At 47.9% G+C, this 18,104-nt stretch overlaps 2 protein-coding genes across 2 annotated transcripts in view; one reads left to right on the top strand and one right to left on the bottom strand.

The window, feature by feature from the left end:
- LOC143782037 (heat shock protein HSP 90-alpha-like) overlaps positions 1 to 278 on the bottom strand; it is a 56,055-nt gene extending 55,777 nt beyond the window's left edge. Inside the window, exon 1 of the mRNA XM_077269123.1 lies at positions 157 to 278. The gene's annotated coding sequence lies outside the window, so the exon portion shown is untranslated. The remainder of the gene's footprint in view (positions 1 to 156) is intronic.
- WDR20 (WD repeat domain 20) overlaps positions 217 to 18,104 on the top strand; it is a 41,852-nt gene continuing 23,964 nt past the window's right edge. Inside the window, exon 1 of the mRNA XM_077269132.1 lies at positions 217 to 465. Coding sequence (XP_077125247.1) covers positions 217 to 465 — 249 coding nt within the window. The remainder of the gene's footprint in view (positions 466 to 18,104) is intronic.

The following is an 18,104-nucleotide window of genomic DNA, read 5'->3' as shown; positions in this document are numbered from 1 at the left end:
ATAATAATAATAATAATAGATGGCGCGAACACATCACTGACAGTCGCTTCCACCCTGTGAACAGCCCGCATGCGCAGTAAAACTAATGGCGAACATGACCCCGCCCACCAGAGGAGGGTCCGTCTGCTGTAGTGCGCGAAACCCCTCAGGGCTTACCCTGCGCATGCGCGCTCAGCCAGATCCGGGTATTTGGCAGGATGAGAGCTGCTTTCCAAGATGGCGGCGGAGGGAGGAGGGAAGGAAATGAACGAAATTAAGACCCAGTTCACCACCCGGGAAGGCCTCTACAAGCTCCTCTCTCACTCTGAGTACAGCCGCCCCAACCGGGTGCCCTTTAATTCTCAGGGTTCCAACCCCGTCAAAGTTTCATTCGTCAACGTCAACGACCAGTCCGGTAACGGGGACAGGATCTGCTTCAATGTGGGCCGAGAGCTGTACTTCTACATCTATAAGGGCGTCCGGAAGGTGAGGGCACCCAGGAGGGGACGATGCCGACACTGGGCCTCAGCTGCGGCGGCGACACTGCGGGGTCAGGTTACACAACAAGCGGACGGGAGGCTGCGCCGCCAGGGGGACCGCACCTCACCCCCCCCCTCCCAGCGGGGACCGCTCCTCACCCCCCCCCCCTCCCAGCGGGGGACCGCTCCTCACCCCCCCCCTCCCAGCGGGGACCGCTCCTCACCCCCCCCCCTCCCAGCGGGGACCGCTCCTCACCCCCCCCCCCCTCCCAGCGGGGACCGCTCCTCACCCCCCCCCCCCTCCCAGCGGGGACCGCTCCTCACCCCCCCCCCTCCTCCCAGCGGGGACCGCTCCTCACCCCCCCCCCTCCTCCCAGCGGGGACCGCTCCTCACCCCCCCCCCCCCCCCTCCCAGCGGGGACCGCTCCTCACCCCCCCCCCCCTCCCAGCGGGGACCGCTCCTCACCCCCCCCCTCCCAGCGGGGACCGCTCCTCACCCCCCCCCCTCCCAGCGGGGACCGCTCCTCACCCCCCCCCCCCCCCCTCCCAGCGGGGGACCGCTCCTCACCCCCCCCTCCCAGCGGGGGACCGCTCCTCACCCCCCCCTCCCAGCGGGGGATCGCTCCTCACCCCCCCTCCCAGCGGGGGACCGCTCCTCACCCCCCCTCCCAGCGGGGGACCGCTCCTCACCCCCCCTCCCAGCGGGGGACCGCTCCTCACCCCCCCTCCCAGCGGGGGACCGCTCCTCACCCCCCCTCCCAGCGGGGGACCGCTCCTCACCCCCCCCTCCCAGCGTGGGGACCGCTCCTCACCCCCCCCCTCCTCCTCACAGGAGGGACCGCTCCTCATGGGGAGGGGGGGCTTGAACGACAGATCGTCACCCCTGCGAGGGTGTGTGTGCACCTGCCCTTGGTCAGGTGATCAGTGGAATGAGTGCATTGGGGGGGCCCTTGGGTGGCCGCGTCACTGTCAGGGAGGGGCAGATGACAGTGGGCCACACACAACCTCCTCATTAATAACTTATTAGAGCGTGGCCTGCCCCATGCCTACCCCGAGTGGCCCACAGAGGAGTTCTAATATCTAAAGCCTTGATGTGTTATAGCATGCTTGGACTTGTAGTTCTACTGCAATAGTTCTGTTTTGATTAGAAGCCTGTTTATTTTGTAACAATGGACCTGAGGATGCAGGAAATGTTAGTGACTTTAATAATGAAGCAACCTGTTAGGCCTTGCTCGTTCCCGTTGGGGAACTATCGTACCAAATCTCCGGCCTCCTCCCCATTATGGAGTATCTTCCTCAAGTTCCCGCTTTCTTCCTCAGTAGTGATTATACTTGAGTCACTCTGAGCAAGCAGAGCTGCAGCTAAAGTATAAGGGAAAGAGCAGGAGTCCCTGAGCATTGCTGTATCCTAAGTAGTAAGGTTCTATATCTTCATCTGCTGTGAGTAGGATTGCACTGAATGACAGAAATAATGAAGACTTTAGTGTTTGGGGGCTTTGAGGACATAGGGGCTGTGGTGGGTTTTCTTGTCTGTAAGGGTGATCACACAGCTGACCTGGTAGGACGTTTTTTGTCTGCTCTCCAGGGGATCTCGGACAGCTGTAGCACATGTTTATGGTGTGCTGGGGCTCTCCTGGGTTGTCAGGAAGGCTGTAGACTTTCTGCTGAATATCTGGATTGTGGTGGTCTGCTTCGTAAAGTAACAAATGCAAATCTCATTAATTGTTGACACAACTGCGAAACTTGCTTTTATTTTCCCCCACTCCAATGATCCACCGCTGATGCTCTGGAGGATCTCCCGGACCTCTAGTGTACAAGCAGCCTGGCTGCATAGGTTACATACCATCGGTGGCCACAATGGCCCAATGCCTGTATTATTGGCAACATGGCTCCCATTGGTCAGCTGCTGGGCTGCAGCGGTTACCTGCTTGCCACTTGTAAATTATCCAAGGAAAGAAACACTTGACCCCTGCATTGACCTGAGCTGTTTACCTTTAGGCTTTTTTCACACAAGATTTTTCTTGGTTCAGACTTGCTCTTTGAACTCAAATGATTGTACATAAAAAAAACCCAAACAACTTGCATGTTATATGGACATTATCCGCGTTGCATACACTTTTTATTTTTACGGACCCTTTGCCGTTACTTTTTTTTCTTTTTATACATCTAAATTTGACCGAAAACAGGTCCGCAATATTGAGTGTCAGATTTTAATGGGCATATTCTTTCAATAAAGCGAATTAAGGTGTCACATGCTGGTTTTTTTTTTTTTTGTTTGTTTGTTTTTTAATCTTGCCTCACCCATTTTTTAATCAACATATCAAATGTTTCTCCATCCTCGGCTATTTTCTGGTAATTTGGCTTCAATGCCTTTGAAACATTTCTTCTTCTTTCCATGAAATTATGGCTTTCTTTTGTAGAAGAAAACTGGTGTGATGCTTGTACCTATGTGAGTTCAGGTCTGTGTGCACCCAGGTACCACGTGGCATCGTTTCTAGACGTGATCTGCGTTGTGCTAATCTACAGATAAATCACATCGTCTTATTTACTGACATCCTGTCCCTGGCGCCCCCTGTTGGATGAGCACCTGCACAGAACGTGTCTTGCTTAGCTGCGTTCTGAGACTGCTTTCACTGATGATCATCTGTGATTGCTAAAAATTATTGTGCTTTTCTCCTGGGTCACTGCTGCTCAGATGTGGTATTGCATAGCTGTGTGACAAATCATGTGAGTCCATGCACCCAGCACAATCACAATTTATCTCCTACAGCCCCAGGCATGGCCTTATACACTGTAATAAACCCTTAGCTGTGTGAGCAGGGCAAGGTCAGGGAGGGTTTTTCAAGCAATGGATAGTACCTTGTTTTTTTATTCAATAACAACAAGCAGAGATTAAAAAAAAAATCATGAGGAATTGAAATGCAGACTATTTGGAAAGTTACGGAACTTTTCCTTTTGTAGAGATGTGCATGAACCTTACAAATAAGGAGTGTCCCCTGTTCAGGACCTTCACTTATTAGCCAAGGCCTAAAGTCATGTGAAAAGGGGTCTCTGGAGGTGCTGTGCTACATGACCTTTTATTACATGGTTGTACATTTTGTTTGAACAGACTGTTATAAAGGAAGCATTTTGCACAGGGAAAGGGCCGTGTAGTTGCTCGGGGTCCTGCGGGGATCCCCAGGGTCTCACCAGCAGCACCTGCAGTGTTCACATGTTCCTGCTGGTGGGCAATCCATGTTAGTAGTTGAATGGTATTTTCATCACCTGCTCAGATCACTCACAGCGTTAATGTCACTGTATAAGCATGGTGCACGCCATTATCAGAAAGGCGGAACTAGGATTTATCTGGGGCACAGACCCTTGTAAAGGGAGGAGAATGTACCGCTTCCTCCAATCACTTCTATGGGGATTGTGGGATCTGCTGAGCATGTGCTGCTTCCATAGGTGAGTAGTCACCCACTCTATTTCCAACAGGAACACCATAGAAGGAGATGAGCATGTGGCCTCCCATCCTACATCCTTAGACATTAATATGGAGTCGCCCCCGGATGTAACGGCTCCCGCTCTTCTGGGAAGGATTTATACAAGGTTTTGGAGGAGTCTGCGGGAATTTTTCCCCTTTGTCCAGAAGAGCATTTGTGGGATCACACCCTGATGTTGTGGGTCCGCACTTGCAATCTCTGGTGTTGCATGGGGCTTAGGCCCGGGTTCTGTGCAGTCACTCATGTCCTATCCCCTCCATGTTTGTATGGATCTGGTGCACTGGGCACATTCATGGGGAACAGAAAAGGATGAACCCCAAACTGTTCCCACAAAGCTGAAATTTGGAATTGTCCACAATGTCTTGTGCTGAAAGTCAAGAGTTCCCTTTGCTGGAGCTAAAGGACCGAGGCCATCCCCTGATAACAGCCCATAGCATTATCCTCCTCCACCGTACAGCAGGCACAATGCACTCAGGAGGTTACATCCTCCTGGCATTTTATATGATGGGCATAAGTTATGGGGTGCAGGATGCGCTTTCTGTAAGTAATTTCTGAGACGATGCCTCTTGTTTCCATACATGGAGCATGTGTTGCAAGGTACCACAGACCACTTGTGTGTCCACACTCGCAGCCTGGTAATCTCCATGACGCTACCCGTTAAGCCCGCTCGGGTTATCGGATGTTGGCGCAGCTTTAAGGAGCTGGCTGAATTTTGCTTCATACGAAGGTGAAACCGGTTGTAGAACTGGTGAGAAACGCGGCTAATGATCTGCTGGGAATATCCCAGGGACTGGAAAGAAAGGCGTTCAGTTCTCCCAGTCGCGGCAAATTATAAAAATAGAGCCAGATTGTATCAAGCCGCGAAAAATGCACAAAGAACGCTGGAGCTGCACAGCACCGCCAGGGATCCAGCAAAGGAGTGGGGGGGATAGGTGGAATATTAGAGGGGCTGTATAAGTATGGCTGCTGTCTTGCAGAAACAGCTCCACCCTCATCCATAGGTTGTGTCTGGTATTACAGCTCAGCTCCATTGAAATAAGTAGGGTCGAGCTTCATTACTTCACACAACCTGTAGACAGAGGTCGTGTTGTTTTTGGAATAACTCATATTTTTCTCCATCTTGGAGCCCTTTTAAATGTCGAAATCTAGACCTCTATCAATGAATGAAACAAGTTGTGACTTATGTACGGACCTGGTGTTCTGCCTGTCGTCAATTAAGCATCACGTTTTCCTTTTTTTATTTGGTGGCATCTTGTCACTGCCGGGTAGTTTTCTTGCTGTTCGCCGTCTATTAGGCTTTGTTTTCATTAAACAGTCTGTGTTTTGGCATCAGGCGTGGGTCTGCCATTGTGCCAGGCCTGATCTATGATCAATGGGCAGGTGCCACTAGTCACATCGTGGTTGGAGGACAGCACACAGGCAAGTGCCGGGGCCCTGAGAAGGCAAAGGGACCCACTCGCTGTCGGGGACACCAGCGCGCTATGTGGGCTCGGTACCAGGGCCTGTAAGTGGGCCACCCGCCTGCTTAGGGCCTCGATACTTGCCTCTCCCCATTCCTTAGCTGCGGCATCTTCCATGTCTTCTGACTCTGACATTTCAGGTCACAGGGCGCGATGACGTGACACGAGTGCTCTCTTCTCTGAGCAGTCGGTGCAGAGAGCCAGAAGACGGCGACGCTGAAGTTCCCGGAGCAGAGGCCAGAGAGGAGAGGTTTTTTTTTTGTCACTATTTTCAATATCTTGGCTTGCTGTCAGTGAATTCAGCAGCAGATATCTGCTGAGTTAGATCTTAATTAAAGGGGGGGGCTCTGAAAACGTACAACAGGAAATGTTCTCCTCCCCCCCGTATTGCACGGTTATGTGCTGGGAACACAGACACGGGACTTTCTCATGTCCCATGACTCCATGTTTAAAAGATCTGATAAATCATTAACTTTATATTCCCTCTCAACGTTCTCACATGATGCATTTCTCTTCATGTATGGTCGTATTCTCAGGGGCTGCATATCGGCTGGGAGTTGTAATTTTGTAATGGTGTAGAATAGCTGGAGACTGGTGATAAGTCCCAAACTTAAAGGGTTTGTTGTCCAGGACTTTGAAAATGTATATTTAAGATTTATGGATCAGTGGGGTCCAACTCCTGGGACCTCCACAATCAGCTGGTAGCATGTCCCATTGAAGTTAATGAGAGCTGAGAACGGCCACTTGCAATGTAAAACTCTAACCATGGAGTTGCCTCTGCATCGCATTAAGAGGTTAATCTGGTGAAAGCCGATGCCAGTCACCTCTCAGTGCTTCACTTTGTCAGCATTTATACATTTAGGAATAAAACATGAGTGAGGTTTCAAGTTTCATTGCACCCTGGACACTTCTGCAGGAATGGATCCCCTCCCCGTTTAGACATTCCCCCCAAACCCCCCCCCACCCCTTGTTCTCCGGCAGAGTCCTTCCCCTGTCAGGGTCACTTTTCCTGTAATCAGAATATATATCTATCTTTGCAGCATTTACTGTACGATCGACTCCGTCTCTCTCATCAGCGACTACTGCTCAGGCTGCCCCCAGCACCTGCTATGGCGCTATGACTTACGGACTCACTGATTGTGGTCTCACCGCGGTGTCACAGGAGTATAGATTTTTGGCTCCAAAGATGACTATGTAGTGCTTGGTGGCTTCGGCAGACTTTGATACTACTGTTATTCACTAATAAATTAAAAAAAAAAAAAAAAAGCCCTTGGCACCACTGCTGGTCTTAACAATGGGTTGGATTTCTGGGATCAGTTTCCTGTTTTGGCAGTAATGAACAAATATATACAGTTCAGACCAAAAGTTTGGACACACCGTCTCATTTAAAGATTTTTCTGTGTTTTCATGACTGTGAAAACTGTACATTCACACTGAAGGCATCAAAACTATGAAGTAACACACGTGGAATTATATACTTCACAAAAAAAGTGTAAAACAACTGAAAATGTCTTATATTCTAGGTCCTTCAAAGTAGCCACCTTTTGCTTTGACTGCTTTGCACGCTCATGATGAGCTTCAAGAGGTAGTTACCGGGAATGGTCTTCCAACAATCTTGAAGGAGTTGCCAGAGATGCTTAGCACTTGTTGGCCCTTTTGCCTTCACTCTGCGGTCCAGCTCACCCCAAACCATCTCGATTGGGTTCAGGTCTGGCGACTGTGGAGACCAGGTCATCTGGCGTAGCACCCCATCACTCTCCTTCTTGGTCAAATAGCCCTTACACAGCCTGGAGGTGTGTTTTGGGGTCATTGTCCTGTTGAAAAATAAATGATGGTCCAACTAAACGCAAACCCGGATGGAATAGCATGCCACTGCAAGATGCTGTTTCAATATGCCTTCAATTTTGAATAAATCCCCAACAGTGTCTCCAGCAAAGCACCCCCACACCATCACACCTCCTCCTCCATGCTTCACGGTGGGAACCAGGCATGTAGAGTCCATCCATTCACCTTTTCTGCGTCGCACAAAGACACGGTGGTTGGAACCAAAGATCTCAAATTTGGACTCATCAGACCAAAGCACAGATTTCCACTGGTCTAATGTCCATTCCTTGTGTTCTTTAGCCCAAACAAGTCTCTTCTGCTTGTTGCCTGTCCTTAGCAGTGGTTTCCTAGCAGCTATTTTACCATGAAGGCCTGCTGCACAAAGTCTCCTCTTAACAGTTGTTGTAGAGATGTGTCTGCTGCTAGAACTCTGTGTGGTATTGACCTGGTCTCTAATCTGAGCTGCTGTTAACCTGCGATTTCTGAGGCTGGTGACTCGGATAAACTTATCCTCAGAAGCAGAGGTGACTCTTGGTCTTCCTTTCCTGGGGTGGTCCTCATGTGAGCCAGTTTCTTTGTAGCACTTGATGGTTTTTGCCACTGCACTTGGGGAGACTTTCAAAGTTTTCCCAATTTTTCGGACTGACTGACCTTCACTTCTTAAAGTAATGATGGCCACTCGTTTTTCTTTACTTAGCTGCTTTTTTCTTGCCATAATACAAATTCTAACAGTCTATCCAGTAGGACTATCAGCTGTGTATCCACCAGACTTCTGCACAACACAACTGATGGTCTCAACACCATTTATAAGGCAAGAAATCCCACTTATTAAACCTGACAGGGCACACCTGTGAAGTGAAAACCATTCCCGGTGACTATCTCTTGAAGTTCATCAAGAGAATGCCAAGAGTGTGCAAAGCAGTCATCAAAGCAAAAAGTGGCTACTTTGAAGAACCTAGAATATAAGACATACCGTATATACTCGAGTATAAGTTGAGATTTTCAGCCCAATATTTTTTTTTTTTTATTTTTTTATTTTTTTAAGGCTGAAAGTGCCCCTCTCGGCTTATACTCGAGTCATTGTCCTGGGGGAGCGACGGCTGTGACATACTCACCTGCTCCTGGCGAGGTCCCTGCATCTCCGATGGTCTCCAGGCGCTGACAGCTTCTTCCAGTGTTGAACGGTCACATGGTACCGCTCATTATAGTAATGAATATGGATGTGACTCCACTCCCATAGGGGTGGAGCTGCATATTCATTACTGTAATGAGCGGTACCAGTGACCGCTGGAAGAGCTGCCACGCCCGGAGAGTCCATCAGAAAAGCTGCCAGGGACCGAGCAGGTGAGTATAATGGGGAGGGGGAGCACTGAGATATTCACCTCTCCTCGTTCCACCACCGGGCGCCGTCTTTCACGTCATTTGCCTGTGACGCTCAGGTCAGAGGGCGCAATGACGTGGTTAGTGTGTGCCCTCTGCCTGAGCGTCAGTGCGGAGGACGGGGAAGACACAGCGGCGCCCGGCGGTGGAACGGGGAAAGGTGACTATAGCAAGTGCCGGGGGCCTGAGCGACGAGAGGTGAGTGTCAATTTGTTTTTGTTTTTTTTAATCGCAGCAACAGCATATGGGGCATAATAGTCTATGGAGCATCTTTTGGGGCCATAATCCACATTTGTGGAGCATTATATGGGGCAAATGTCTCTATGGAGCATTATATGGGGCAAATGTCTCTATGGAGCATATTATGGGGCCCATCATGAACTGTATGGAGCATTATATGGGGCGTATTTTGTATGGAGAATCTTATGGGGCCCATCATGAACTGTATGGAGCATTATATGGGGCTCCTGATTCAATATGGATATTCAAAAACACTTAACCTTCTCATGTCTCAATTTTACTTTTATTGGTATCTATTTTTATTTTTGACATTTACCGGTAGCTGCTGCATTTTCCATCCTAGGCTTATACTCGAGTCATTAAGTTTTCCCAATTTTTTTGTGGCAAAATTAGGGGTCTCGGGTTGGCTTATACTCGAGTATATACGGTAATTTCAGTTGTTTCACACTTTAACCCCTTCATGACCCAGCCTATTTTGGCCTTAATGACCTTGCCGTTTTTTGCAATTCTGACCAGTGTCCCTTTATGAGGTAATAACTCAGGAACGCTTCAACGGATCCTAGCGATTCTGAGATTGTTTTTTCGTGACATATTGGGCTTCATGTTAGTGGTAAATTTAGGTTGATAATTTTTGAGTTTATTTGTGAAAAAAACGGAAATGTGGCAAAAAATTTGAAAATTTCGCAATTTTCACATTTTGAATTTTTATTCTGTTAAACCAGAGAGTTATGTGACACAAAATAGTTAATAAATAACGTTTCCCACATGTCTACTTTACATCAGCACAATTTTGGAAACAATTTTTTTTTTTGCTAGGAAGTTATAAGGGTTAAAATTTGACCAGTGATTTCTCATTTTTACAACAAAATTTACAAAACCATTTTTTTTAGGGACCACCTCACATTTGAAGTCATTTTGAGGGTTCTATATGGCTGAAAATACCCAAAAGTGACACCATTCTAAAAACTGCACCCCTCAAGGTGCTCAAAACCACATTCAAGAAGTTTATTAACCCTTCAGGTGTTTCACAGCAGCAGAAGCAACATGGAAGTAAAAAATGAACATTTAACTTTTTAGTCACAAAAATGATCTTTTAGCAACAATTTTTTTATTTTCCCAAGGGTAAAAGGAGAAACTGGACCAGGGACGTTGTTGTCCAATTTGTCCTGAGTACGCTGATACCTCATATGTGGGGGTAAACCACTGTTTGGGCGCACGGCAGGGCTCGGAAGGGAAGGAGCGCCATTTGACTTTTTTAATGAAAAATTGGCTCCAATCTTTAGCGGACACCATGTCGCGTTTGGAGAGCCCCCGTGTGCCTAAACATTGGAGCTCCCCCACAAGTGACCACATTTTGGAAACTAGACCCCCCAAGGAACTTATCTAGAAGCATAGTGAGCACTTTAAACCCCCAGGTGCTTCACAAATTGATCCGTAAAAATGAAAAAGTACTTTTTTTTCACAAAAAAATTATTTTAGCCTCAATTTTTTCATTTTCACATGGGCAACAGGATAAAATGGATCCTAAATTTTGTTGGGCAATTTCTCCTGAGTACACCAATACCTCACATGTGGGGGTAAACCACTGTTTGGGCACATGGTAAGGCTCGGAAGGGAAGGAGCGCCATTTGACTTTTTGAATGGAAAATTATCTCCATCGTTAGCGGACACCATGTCGCGTTTGGAAAGCTCCTGTGTGCCTAAACATTGGAGCTCCCCTACAAGTGACCCCATTTTGGAAACTAGACCCCCCAAGAAACTTATCTAGATGCATAGTGAGCACTTATAACCCCCAGGTGCTTCACAGAAGTTTATAACGCAGAGCCGTGAAAATAAAAAAATAATTTTTCTTTCCTCAAAAATGATTTTTAGCCCAGAATTTTTTATTTTCCCAAGGGTAATAGGAGAAATTGGACCCCAAATGTTTTTGTCCAGTTTGTTCTGAGTACGATGATACCCCATATGTGGGGGTAAACCACTGTTTGGGCGCACGGCAGGGCTCGGAAGGGAAGGCACGCCATTTGGCTTTTTGAATGGAAAATTAGCTCCAATCATTAGCGGACACCATGTCGCGTTTGGAGAGCCCCTGTGTGCCTAAACATTGGAGCTCCCGCACAAGTGACCCCATTTTGGAAACTAGACCTCCCAAGGAACTAATCTAGATGTGTGGTGAGCACTTTGAACCCCCAAGTGCTTCACAGAAGTTTATAACGCAGAGCCATGAAAATAAAAAATAATTTTTCTTTTCTCAAAAATGATTTTTTAGCCCACAATTTTTTATTTTCCCAAGGGTAACAGGAGAAATTGGACCCCAAAAGTTGTTGTCCAGTTTCTCCTGAGTACGCTGATACCCCATATGTGGGGGTAAACCACTGTTTTGGCACACGTCAGGGTTCGGAAGGGAAGTAGTGACGTTTTGAAATGCAGACTTTGATGGAATGCTCTGCGGGCGTCAGGTTGCATTTGCAGAGCCCCTGATGTGCCTAAACAGTAGGAACTCCCCACAATTGACTCCATTTTGGAAACTAGACCCCCAAGGGAACTTATCTAGATGTGTAGTGAGCACTTTGAACCCCCAAGTGCTTCACAGAAGTTTATAACGCAGAGCCGTGAAAATAAAAAATAATTGTTCTTTCCTCAAAAATTATGTTTTAGCAAGTAATTTTTTATTTTTGCAAGGGTAACAGGAGAAATTAGACCCCAGCAGTTGTTGCCCAGTTTGTCCTGAGTACGCTGGTACCCCAAATGTGGGGGTAAACCACTGTTTGGGCGCACGTCGGGGCTTGGAAGGGCGGGAGCACCATTTGACTTTTTGAACGCAAGATTGGCTGGAATCAATGGTGGCGCCATGTTGCGTTTGGAGACCCCTGATGTGCCTAAACAGTGGAAACCCCTCAATTCTAACTTCAACACTAACCCCAACACACCCCTAATCCTAATCCCAACTGTAGCCATAACCCTAATCACAACCTTAACCCCAACACACCCCTAACCACAACCCTAACCGCAACACACCCGTGACCCTAATTCCAACCCTAATCCTAACCCTAATCCCAACCGTAACCCTAATCCCAACCCTAACCACAACTGTAACCCCAACACACCCCTAACCCTATCCGTAACCCTAACCACAAGCCTAATCTTAACCCTATTTCAAACCCTAGCCCTAATTCCAACCCTAACTCTAATTCCAACCCTAACTCTAATTCCAACCCTAAGGCTATGTGCCCACGTTGCGGATTCGTGTGAGATTTTTCCTCATGATTTTTGAAAAATCTGCAGGTAAAAGGCACTGCGTTTTACCTGCGGATTTACAGCAGATTTCCAGTGTTTTTTTGTGCAGATTTCACCTGCGGATTCCTATTGAGGAACAGGTGTAAAACGCTGCGGAATCCGCACAAAGAATTGACATGCTGCGGAAAATACAACGCAGCGTTTCTGCACGGAATTTTCCGCACCATGGGCACAGCGGATTTGGTTTTCCTTAGGTGTACATGGTACTGTAAACCTGATGGAAAACTGCTTCGAATTCGCAGCGGCCAATCCGCTGCGGATCCGCGGCCAATCCGCTGCGGATCCGCTCTGTGTGCACATGCCATAACCCTACCCCTAACCCTAACCCTACCCGTAACCCTAACCCTACCCCTAACCCTACCCCTAACCCTACCCCTAGTTCTAACCCTAGTTCTAACCCTAACCCTAGTGGAAAAAGAAAAAAAAAATATTTTCTTTATTTTATTATTGTCCCTACCTATGGGGGTGATAAAGGGGGGGGGTTTATTTATTATTTTTTTTATTTTGATCGCTGTGATAGAACCTACCACAGCGATCAAAATGTACCTCTAATGAATCTGCCGGCCGGCGGGCGCACTGAGCATGCGCCCGCCATTTTGGAAGATGGCGGCGCCCATGATGGAGGCGGACGGGGACCGGGAGCCTCGGTAAGTATAAGGGGGGGGAGATCGGGGCACGGGGGGGGCGTCGGAGCACGGGGGGGTGACATAGGAGCAGGGGGGGAGCGGGCAGGAGGACGGGGGAGCGGACAGCAGGACGGGGGAGCCGGCAGGCGGACGGAGGGGACCGGACCCTATAACGGAGCACTGGGGGGGCGATCGGTGGGGTGGGGGGGGGGTCACATTAGTGTTTCCAGCCATGGCCGATGATATTGCAGCATCGGCCATGGCTGGATTGTAATATTTCACCAGTTTTTTAGGTGAAATATTACAAATCGCTCTGATTGGCAGTTTCACTTTCAACAGCCAATCAGAGCGATCGTAGCCATGGGGGGGTGAAGCCACCCCCCCTGGGCTGAAGTACCACTCCCCCTCTCCCTGCAGATCGGGTAAAATAGGAGTTAACCCCTTCACCCGATCTGCAGGGACGCGATCATTCCATGACGCCACATAGGCGTCATGGGTCGGATTGGCACGGGTTTTCATGACGCCTATGTGGCGTCATGGGTCGGGAAGGGGTTAAGTATATAATTCCACATGTGTTGATTCATAGTTTTGATGCCTTCAGTGTGAATGTACAATTTTCATAGTCAATAAATACAGAAAAATCTTGAAATGAGAAGGGGTGTCCAAACTTTTGCTCTATACTGTGTATGTATATGTGTGTGTGTACATACAGTATGTGTATATGTACACACACACTTATTTTTTATATATTACACTGTGTGCAGAATTATTAGGCAAGTTTTATTTTGATCACACAATACTTTTTATACATGTTGTCCTACTCCAAGCTGCAAAGGCTTGAGAGCCAACTACCAATTAAGTAAATCAGGTGATATGCATCTCTAATGAGGAGGGGTGTTGTCCAATGACATCAAAACCCTATATAAGGTGTGCTTAATTATTAGGCAACTTCCTTTCCTTTGGCAAAATGGGTCAGAAGAGAGATTTGATGGGTTGTGAAAAGTCCAAAATTATGAGATTTCTTGCAGAGGCATGCAGCAGTCTTGAAATTGCGAAACTTTTGAAGTGTGATCACTGAACAATCAAGCGTTTCAAGGCAAATAGCCAACAGGGTTGCAAGAAAGGGTGTTGGGCAAAAAAGGCGCAAAATAACTGCCCATGAATTGAGGAAAATCAAGCGTGAAGCTGCCAAGATGCCATTTGCCACATTTCAGAGCTGCAACGTTACTGGAGTAACAAAAAGCACAAGGTGTGCAATACTCAGGGACATGGCCAAGGTAAGGAAGGCTGAAAACCGACCACCTCTGAACAAGAAACATAAGATAAAACGTCAAGACTGGGCCAAGAAATGTCTTAACACTGACTTTTTCAAAGGTTTTATGGACTGATGAAATGAGAGTAACTCTTGATGGGCCAGATGGATGGGCCAGAGGCTGGATCAGTAAAGGGCAGAGAGCTCCACTCCAACTTAGACGCCAGCAAGGTGGAGGTGGGATACTGGTATGGGCTGGTATCAAAGATGAACTTGTGGGACCTTTTCGGGTTGAGGATGGAGTGAAGCTCAACTCCCAGAAATACTGCCAGTTTCTGGAAGACAACTTCTTCAAGCAGTGGTACAGGAAGAATTCGGTATCGTTCAAGAAAAACATGATTTTCATGCGGTACAATGTTCCATCACATGCCTCCAACTACTCCACAGCGTGGCTGGCCAGTAAAGGTCTCAAAGAAGAAAAAATGACATGGCCCCCTTGTTCACCTGATCTGAACCTCATAGAGATCCTGTGGTCCTTCATAAAATGTGAGATCTACAGGGAGGGAAAACAGTCCACCTCTCGGAACAGTGTCTGGGAGGCTGTGGTGGCTGCTGCACGCAATGTTGGTGGTAAACAGATCAAGCAACTGACAGAATCTATGAATGGAAGGCTGCTGAGTGTCATCATAAAGAAATGTGGCTATATTGGTCACTAATTTTGGGGGGTTTTGTTTTTGCATGTCAAAAATGTTTATTTCTAAATTTTGTGAAGTTATATTGGTTTACCTGGTGAAAAAAAAAAATAAGTGAGATGGGGAATATATTTGGTTTTTATTAAGTTGCCTAATAATTCTGCACAGTAATAGTTACCTGCACAAACAGATATCCTCGCTAAATCTAAAAAAAACACTCCAACTTAAAAAATTAAGCTTTGATATTTGAGTCTTTTGGGTTGATTGAGAACATAGTTGTTGATCAATAATAAAAATAATCCTCTAAAATATAACTTGACTATATTTATATATATTTTTTTTCCATACAAAGGTTGTAGAGGTCTTGGTGACCGCCATCTGTCTTGATGTTTCCATGTAATGGGGAGGTCACCTTGCTAGGTCCAATGCTATTGCATTCTAAATCATGCTGACAACACACATTATGACAGATACTACTGTCTCTTGTCTTTATCTCTAAATGATGCAGGCACAGAAGGTACTAGCTTACTGTGTTTCCCTGTATATGTTGTTGGCAGATGGTGCTGACTTTCTCTTCTTGTAAATTGTTTGCACTGATGGTATTGTATCCTTTCCTCTCCCTGTAAATGGTACAAGCACAAGTACTGCCTCCTTGTCTTGTAGATGGTTCTGGCACAGATGATATGGCCTCCTTCTCTTCCTGTGAATGATACAGGCACAGATGGTACTGCCTCCTTGTATCTTCCTGTAAAAGGTTATGCCACAGATGGTATGGCCTCTTCCTGTAAATGGTACAAGCACAAATGGTACAGTTTCTTTGCATCTTTCTGGAAATGTACAGGCACAGATGGTACCGCCTCCTTGTATCTTCCTGTAAATGCTACAGACAGATGGTACTGCCTCCTTCTCTCTTCCTGTAAATGGTACAGGCACAGATGGTACGGCCTCCTTGCCTCTTCCTGTAAATGGTACAGGCACAGATGGTACGGCCTCCTTGCCTCTTCCTGTAAATGGTACAGGCACAGATGGTACGGCCTCCTTGCCTCTTCCTGTAAATGGTACAGGCACAGATGGTACGGCCTCTTTGCCTCTTCCTGTAAATGGTACAGGCACAGATGGTACGGCCTCCTTGCCTCTTCCTGTAAATGGTACAGGCACAGATGGTACGGCCTCCTTGCCTCTTCCTGTAAATGGTACAGGCACAGATGGTACGGCCTCCTTGCCTCTTCCTGTAAATGGTACAGGCACAGATGGTACGGCCTCCTTGCCTCTTCCTGTAAATGGTACAGGCACAGATGGTACGGCCTCCTTCTCTCTTCCTGTAAATGGTACAGGCACAGATGGTACGGCCTCCTTCTCTCTTCCTGTAAATGGTACAGGCACAGATGGTACGGCCTCCTTGCCTCTTCCTGTAAATGGTACAGGCACAGATGGTACGGCCTCCTTGCCTCTTCCTGTAAATGGTACAGGCACAGATGGTACGGCCTCCTTCTCTCTTCCTGTAAATGGTACAGGCACAGATGGTACGGCCTCCTTGCCTCTTCCTGTAAATGGTACAGGCACAGATGGTACGGCCTCCTTCTCTCTTCCTGTAAATGGTACAGGCACAGATGGTACGGCCTCCTTCTCTCTTCCTGTAAATGGTACAGGCACAGATGGTACGGCCTCCTTCTCTCTTCCTGTAAATGGTACAGGCACAGATGGTACGGCCTCCTTGCCTCTTCCTGTAAATGGTACAGGCACAGATGGTACGGCCTCCTTGCCTCTTCCTGTAAATGGTACAGGCACAGATGGTACGGCCTCCTTGCCTCTTCCTGTAAATGGTACAGGCACAGATGGTACGGCCTCCTTGCCTCTTCCTGTAAATGGTACAGGCACAGATGGTACGGCCTCCTTGCCTCTTCCTGTAAATGGTACAGGCACAGATGGTACGGCCTCCTTGCCTCTTCCTGTAAATGGTACAGGCACAGATGGTACGGCCTCCTTCTCTCTTCCTGTAAATGGTACAGGCACAGATGGTACGGCCTCCTTGCCTCTTCCTGTAAATGGTACAGGCACAGATGGTACGGCCTCCTTGCCTCTTCCTGTAAATGGTACAGGCACAGATGGTACGGCCTCCTTCTCTCTTCCTGTAAATGGTACAGGCACAGATGGTACGGCCTCCTTCTCTCTTCCTGTAAATGGTACAGGCACAGATGGTACGGCCTCCTTGCCTCTTCCTGTAAATGGTACAGGCACAGATGGTACGGCCTCCTTGCCTCTTCCTGTAAATGGTACAGGCACAGATGGTACGGCCTCCTTCTCTCTTCCTGTAAATGGTACAGGCACAGATGGTACGGCCTCCTTGCCTCTTCCTGTAAATGGTACAGGCACAGATGGTACGGCCTCCTTGCCTCTTCCTGTAAATGGTACAGGCACAGATGGTACGGCCTCCTTGCCTCTTCCTGTAAATGGTACAGGCACAGATGGTACGGCCTCCTTGCCTCTTCCTGTAAATGGTACAGGCACAGATGGTACGGCCTCCTTGCCTCTTCCTGTAAATGGTACAGGCACAGATGGTACGGCCTCCTTGCCTCTTCCTGTAAATGGTACAGGCACAGATGGTACGGCCTCCTTGCCTCTTCCTGTAAATGGTACAGGCACAGATGGTACGGCCTCCTTGTTTCCTCCTGTAAACTGCAGAACAGATAGTGCTGCTTCTTTCATGGCGATCTGGGCTTGTACGTTGAGTAGCTGTACAGGCAATTACAGCCATATGTACCCCCCTCCCCGTCAGCATTATATCCATGAGAATAGACTGGTGTTTCAGCATCAGGTCCCACTCCTGGGATGGTGGGGGCCCTCTCCTCCATGTTGGCAATTCTGCTGGCATCTCAGCATTTTTGCTCTCTGAAGCAGCCAGCAAATTCATACAGTTGGCACCCCACTGCTCCCCCAGTGATGTGAAATCCGATTAGCAGCCAGCAGCCGGCGGATTTTTATCTTCCCTGTTCGGTAGATTTGCAGAGGTTTAGGGACCTGGAAGCATTAGAGGCAGATTACTGCGAGGAGTCATTTACATGAAATGAATTTGGAATTAAGACCGGATCTTCTCTTGCAGCTTTGTTCTTGATGATTGACTTGTCCAATAAAGGGATGCCGCCGAGAACATCTCGCACTGGCCGTCGGGATGTTCCCAATGTCATCGACTGGTGCTCCCTGGGGGGTCAGCTTGGAAAAAAACTTTCTTTAACCCCTTCCCGACATGTGACGGTATAGTACGTCACATGTCGGGACCCCCACTTTGATGTGCGCTCCGGCGGTGAGCGCACATCAAAGCCGGGACATGTCAGCTGTTTTGAACAGCTGACATGTGCCCGCAATAGGCGCGAGCAGAATCGCGATCTGCGCGCGCCT

Source organism: Ranitomeya variabilis, chromosome 1 (assembly GCF_051348905.1).
Source record: "Ranitomeya variabilis isolate aRanVar5 chromosome 1, aRanVar5.hap1, whole genome shotgun sequence".
In the NCBI taxonomy this organism is placed as follows: domain Eukaryota; kingdom Metazoa; phylum Chordata; class Amphibia; order Anura; family Dendrobatidae; genus Ranitomeya; species Ranitomeya variabilis.
Note: the sequence above shows the minus strand (reverse complement) of the source record. Positions and strands in the feature narration are given on the sequence as shown.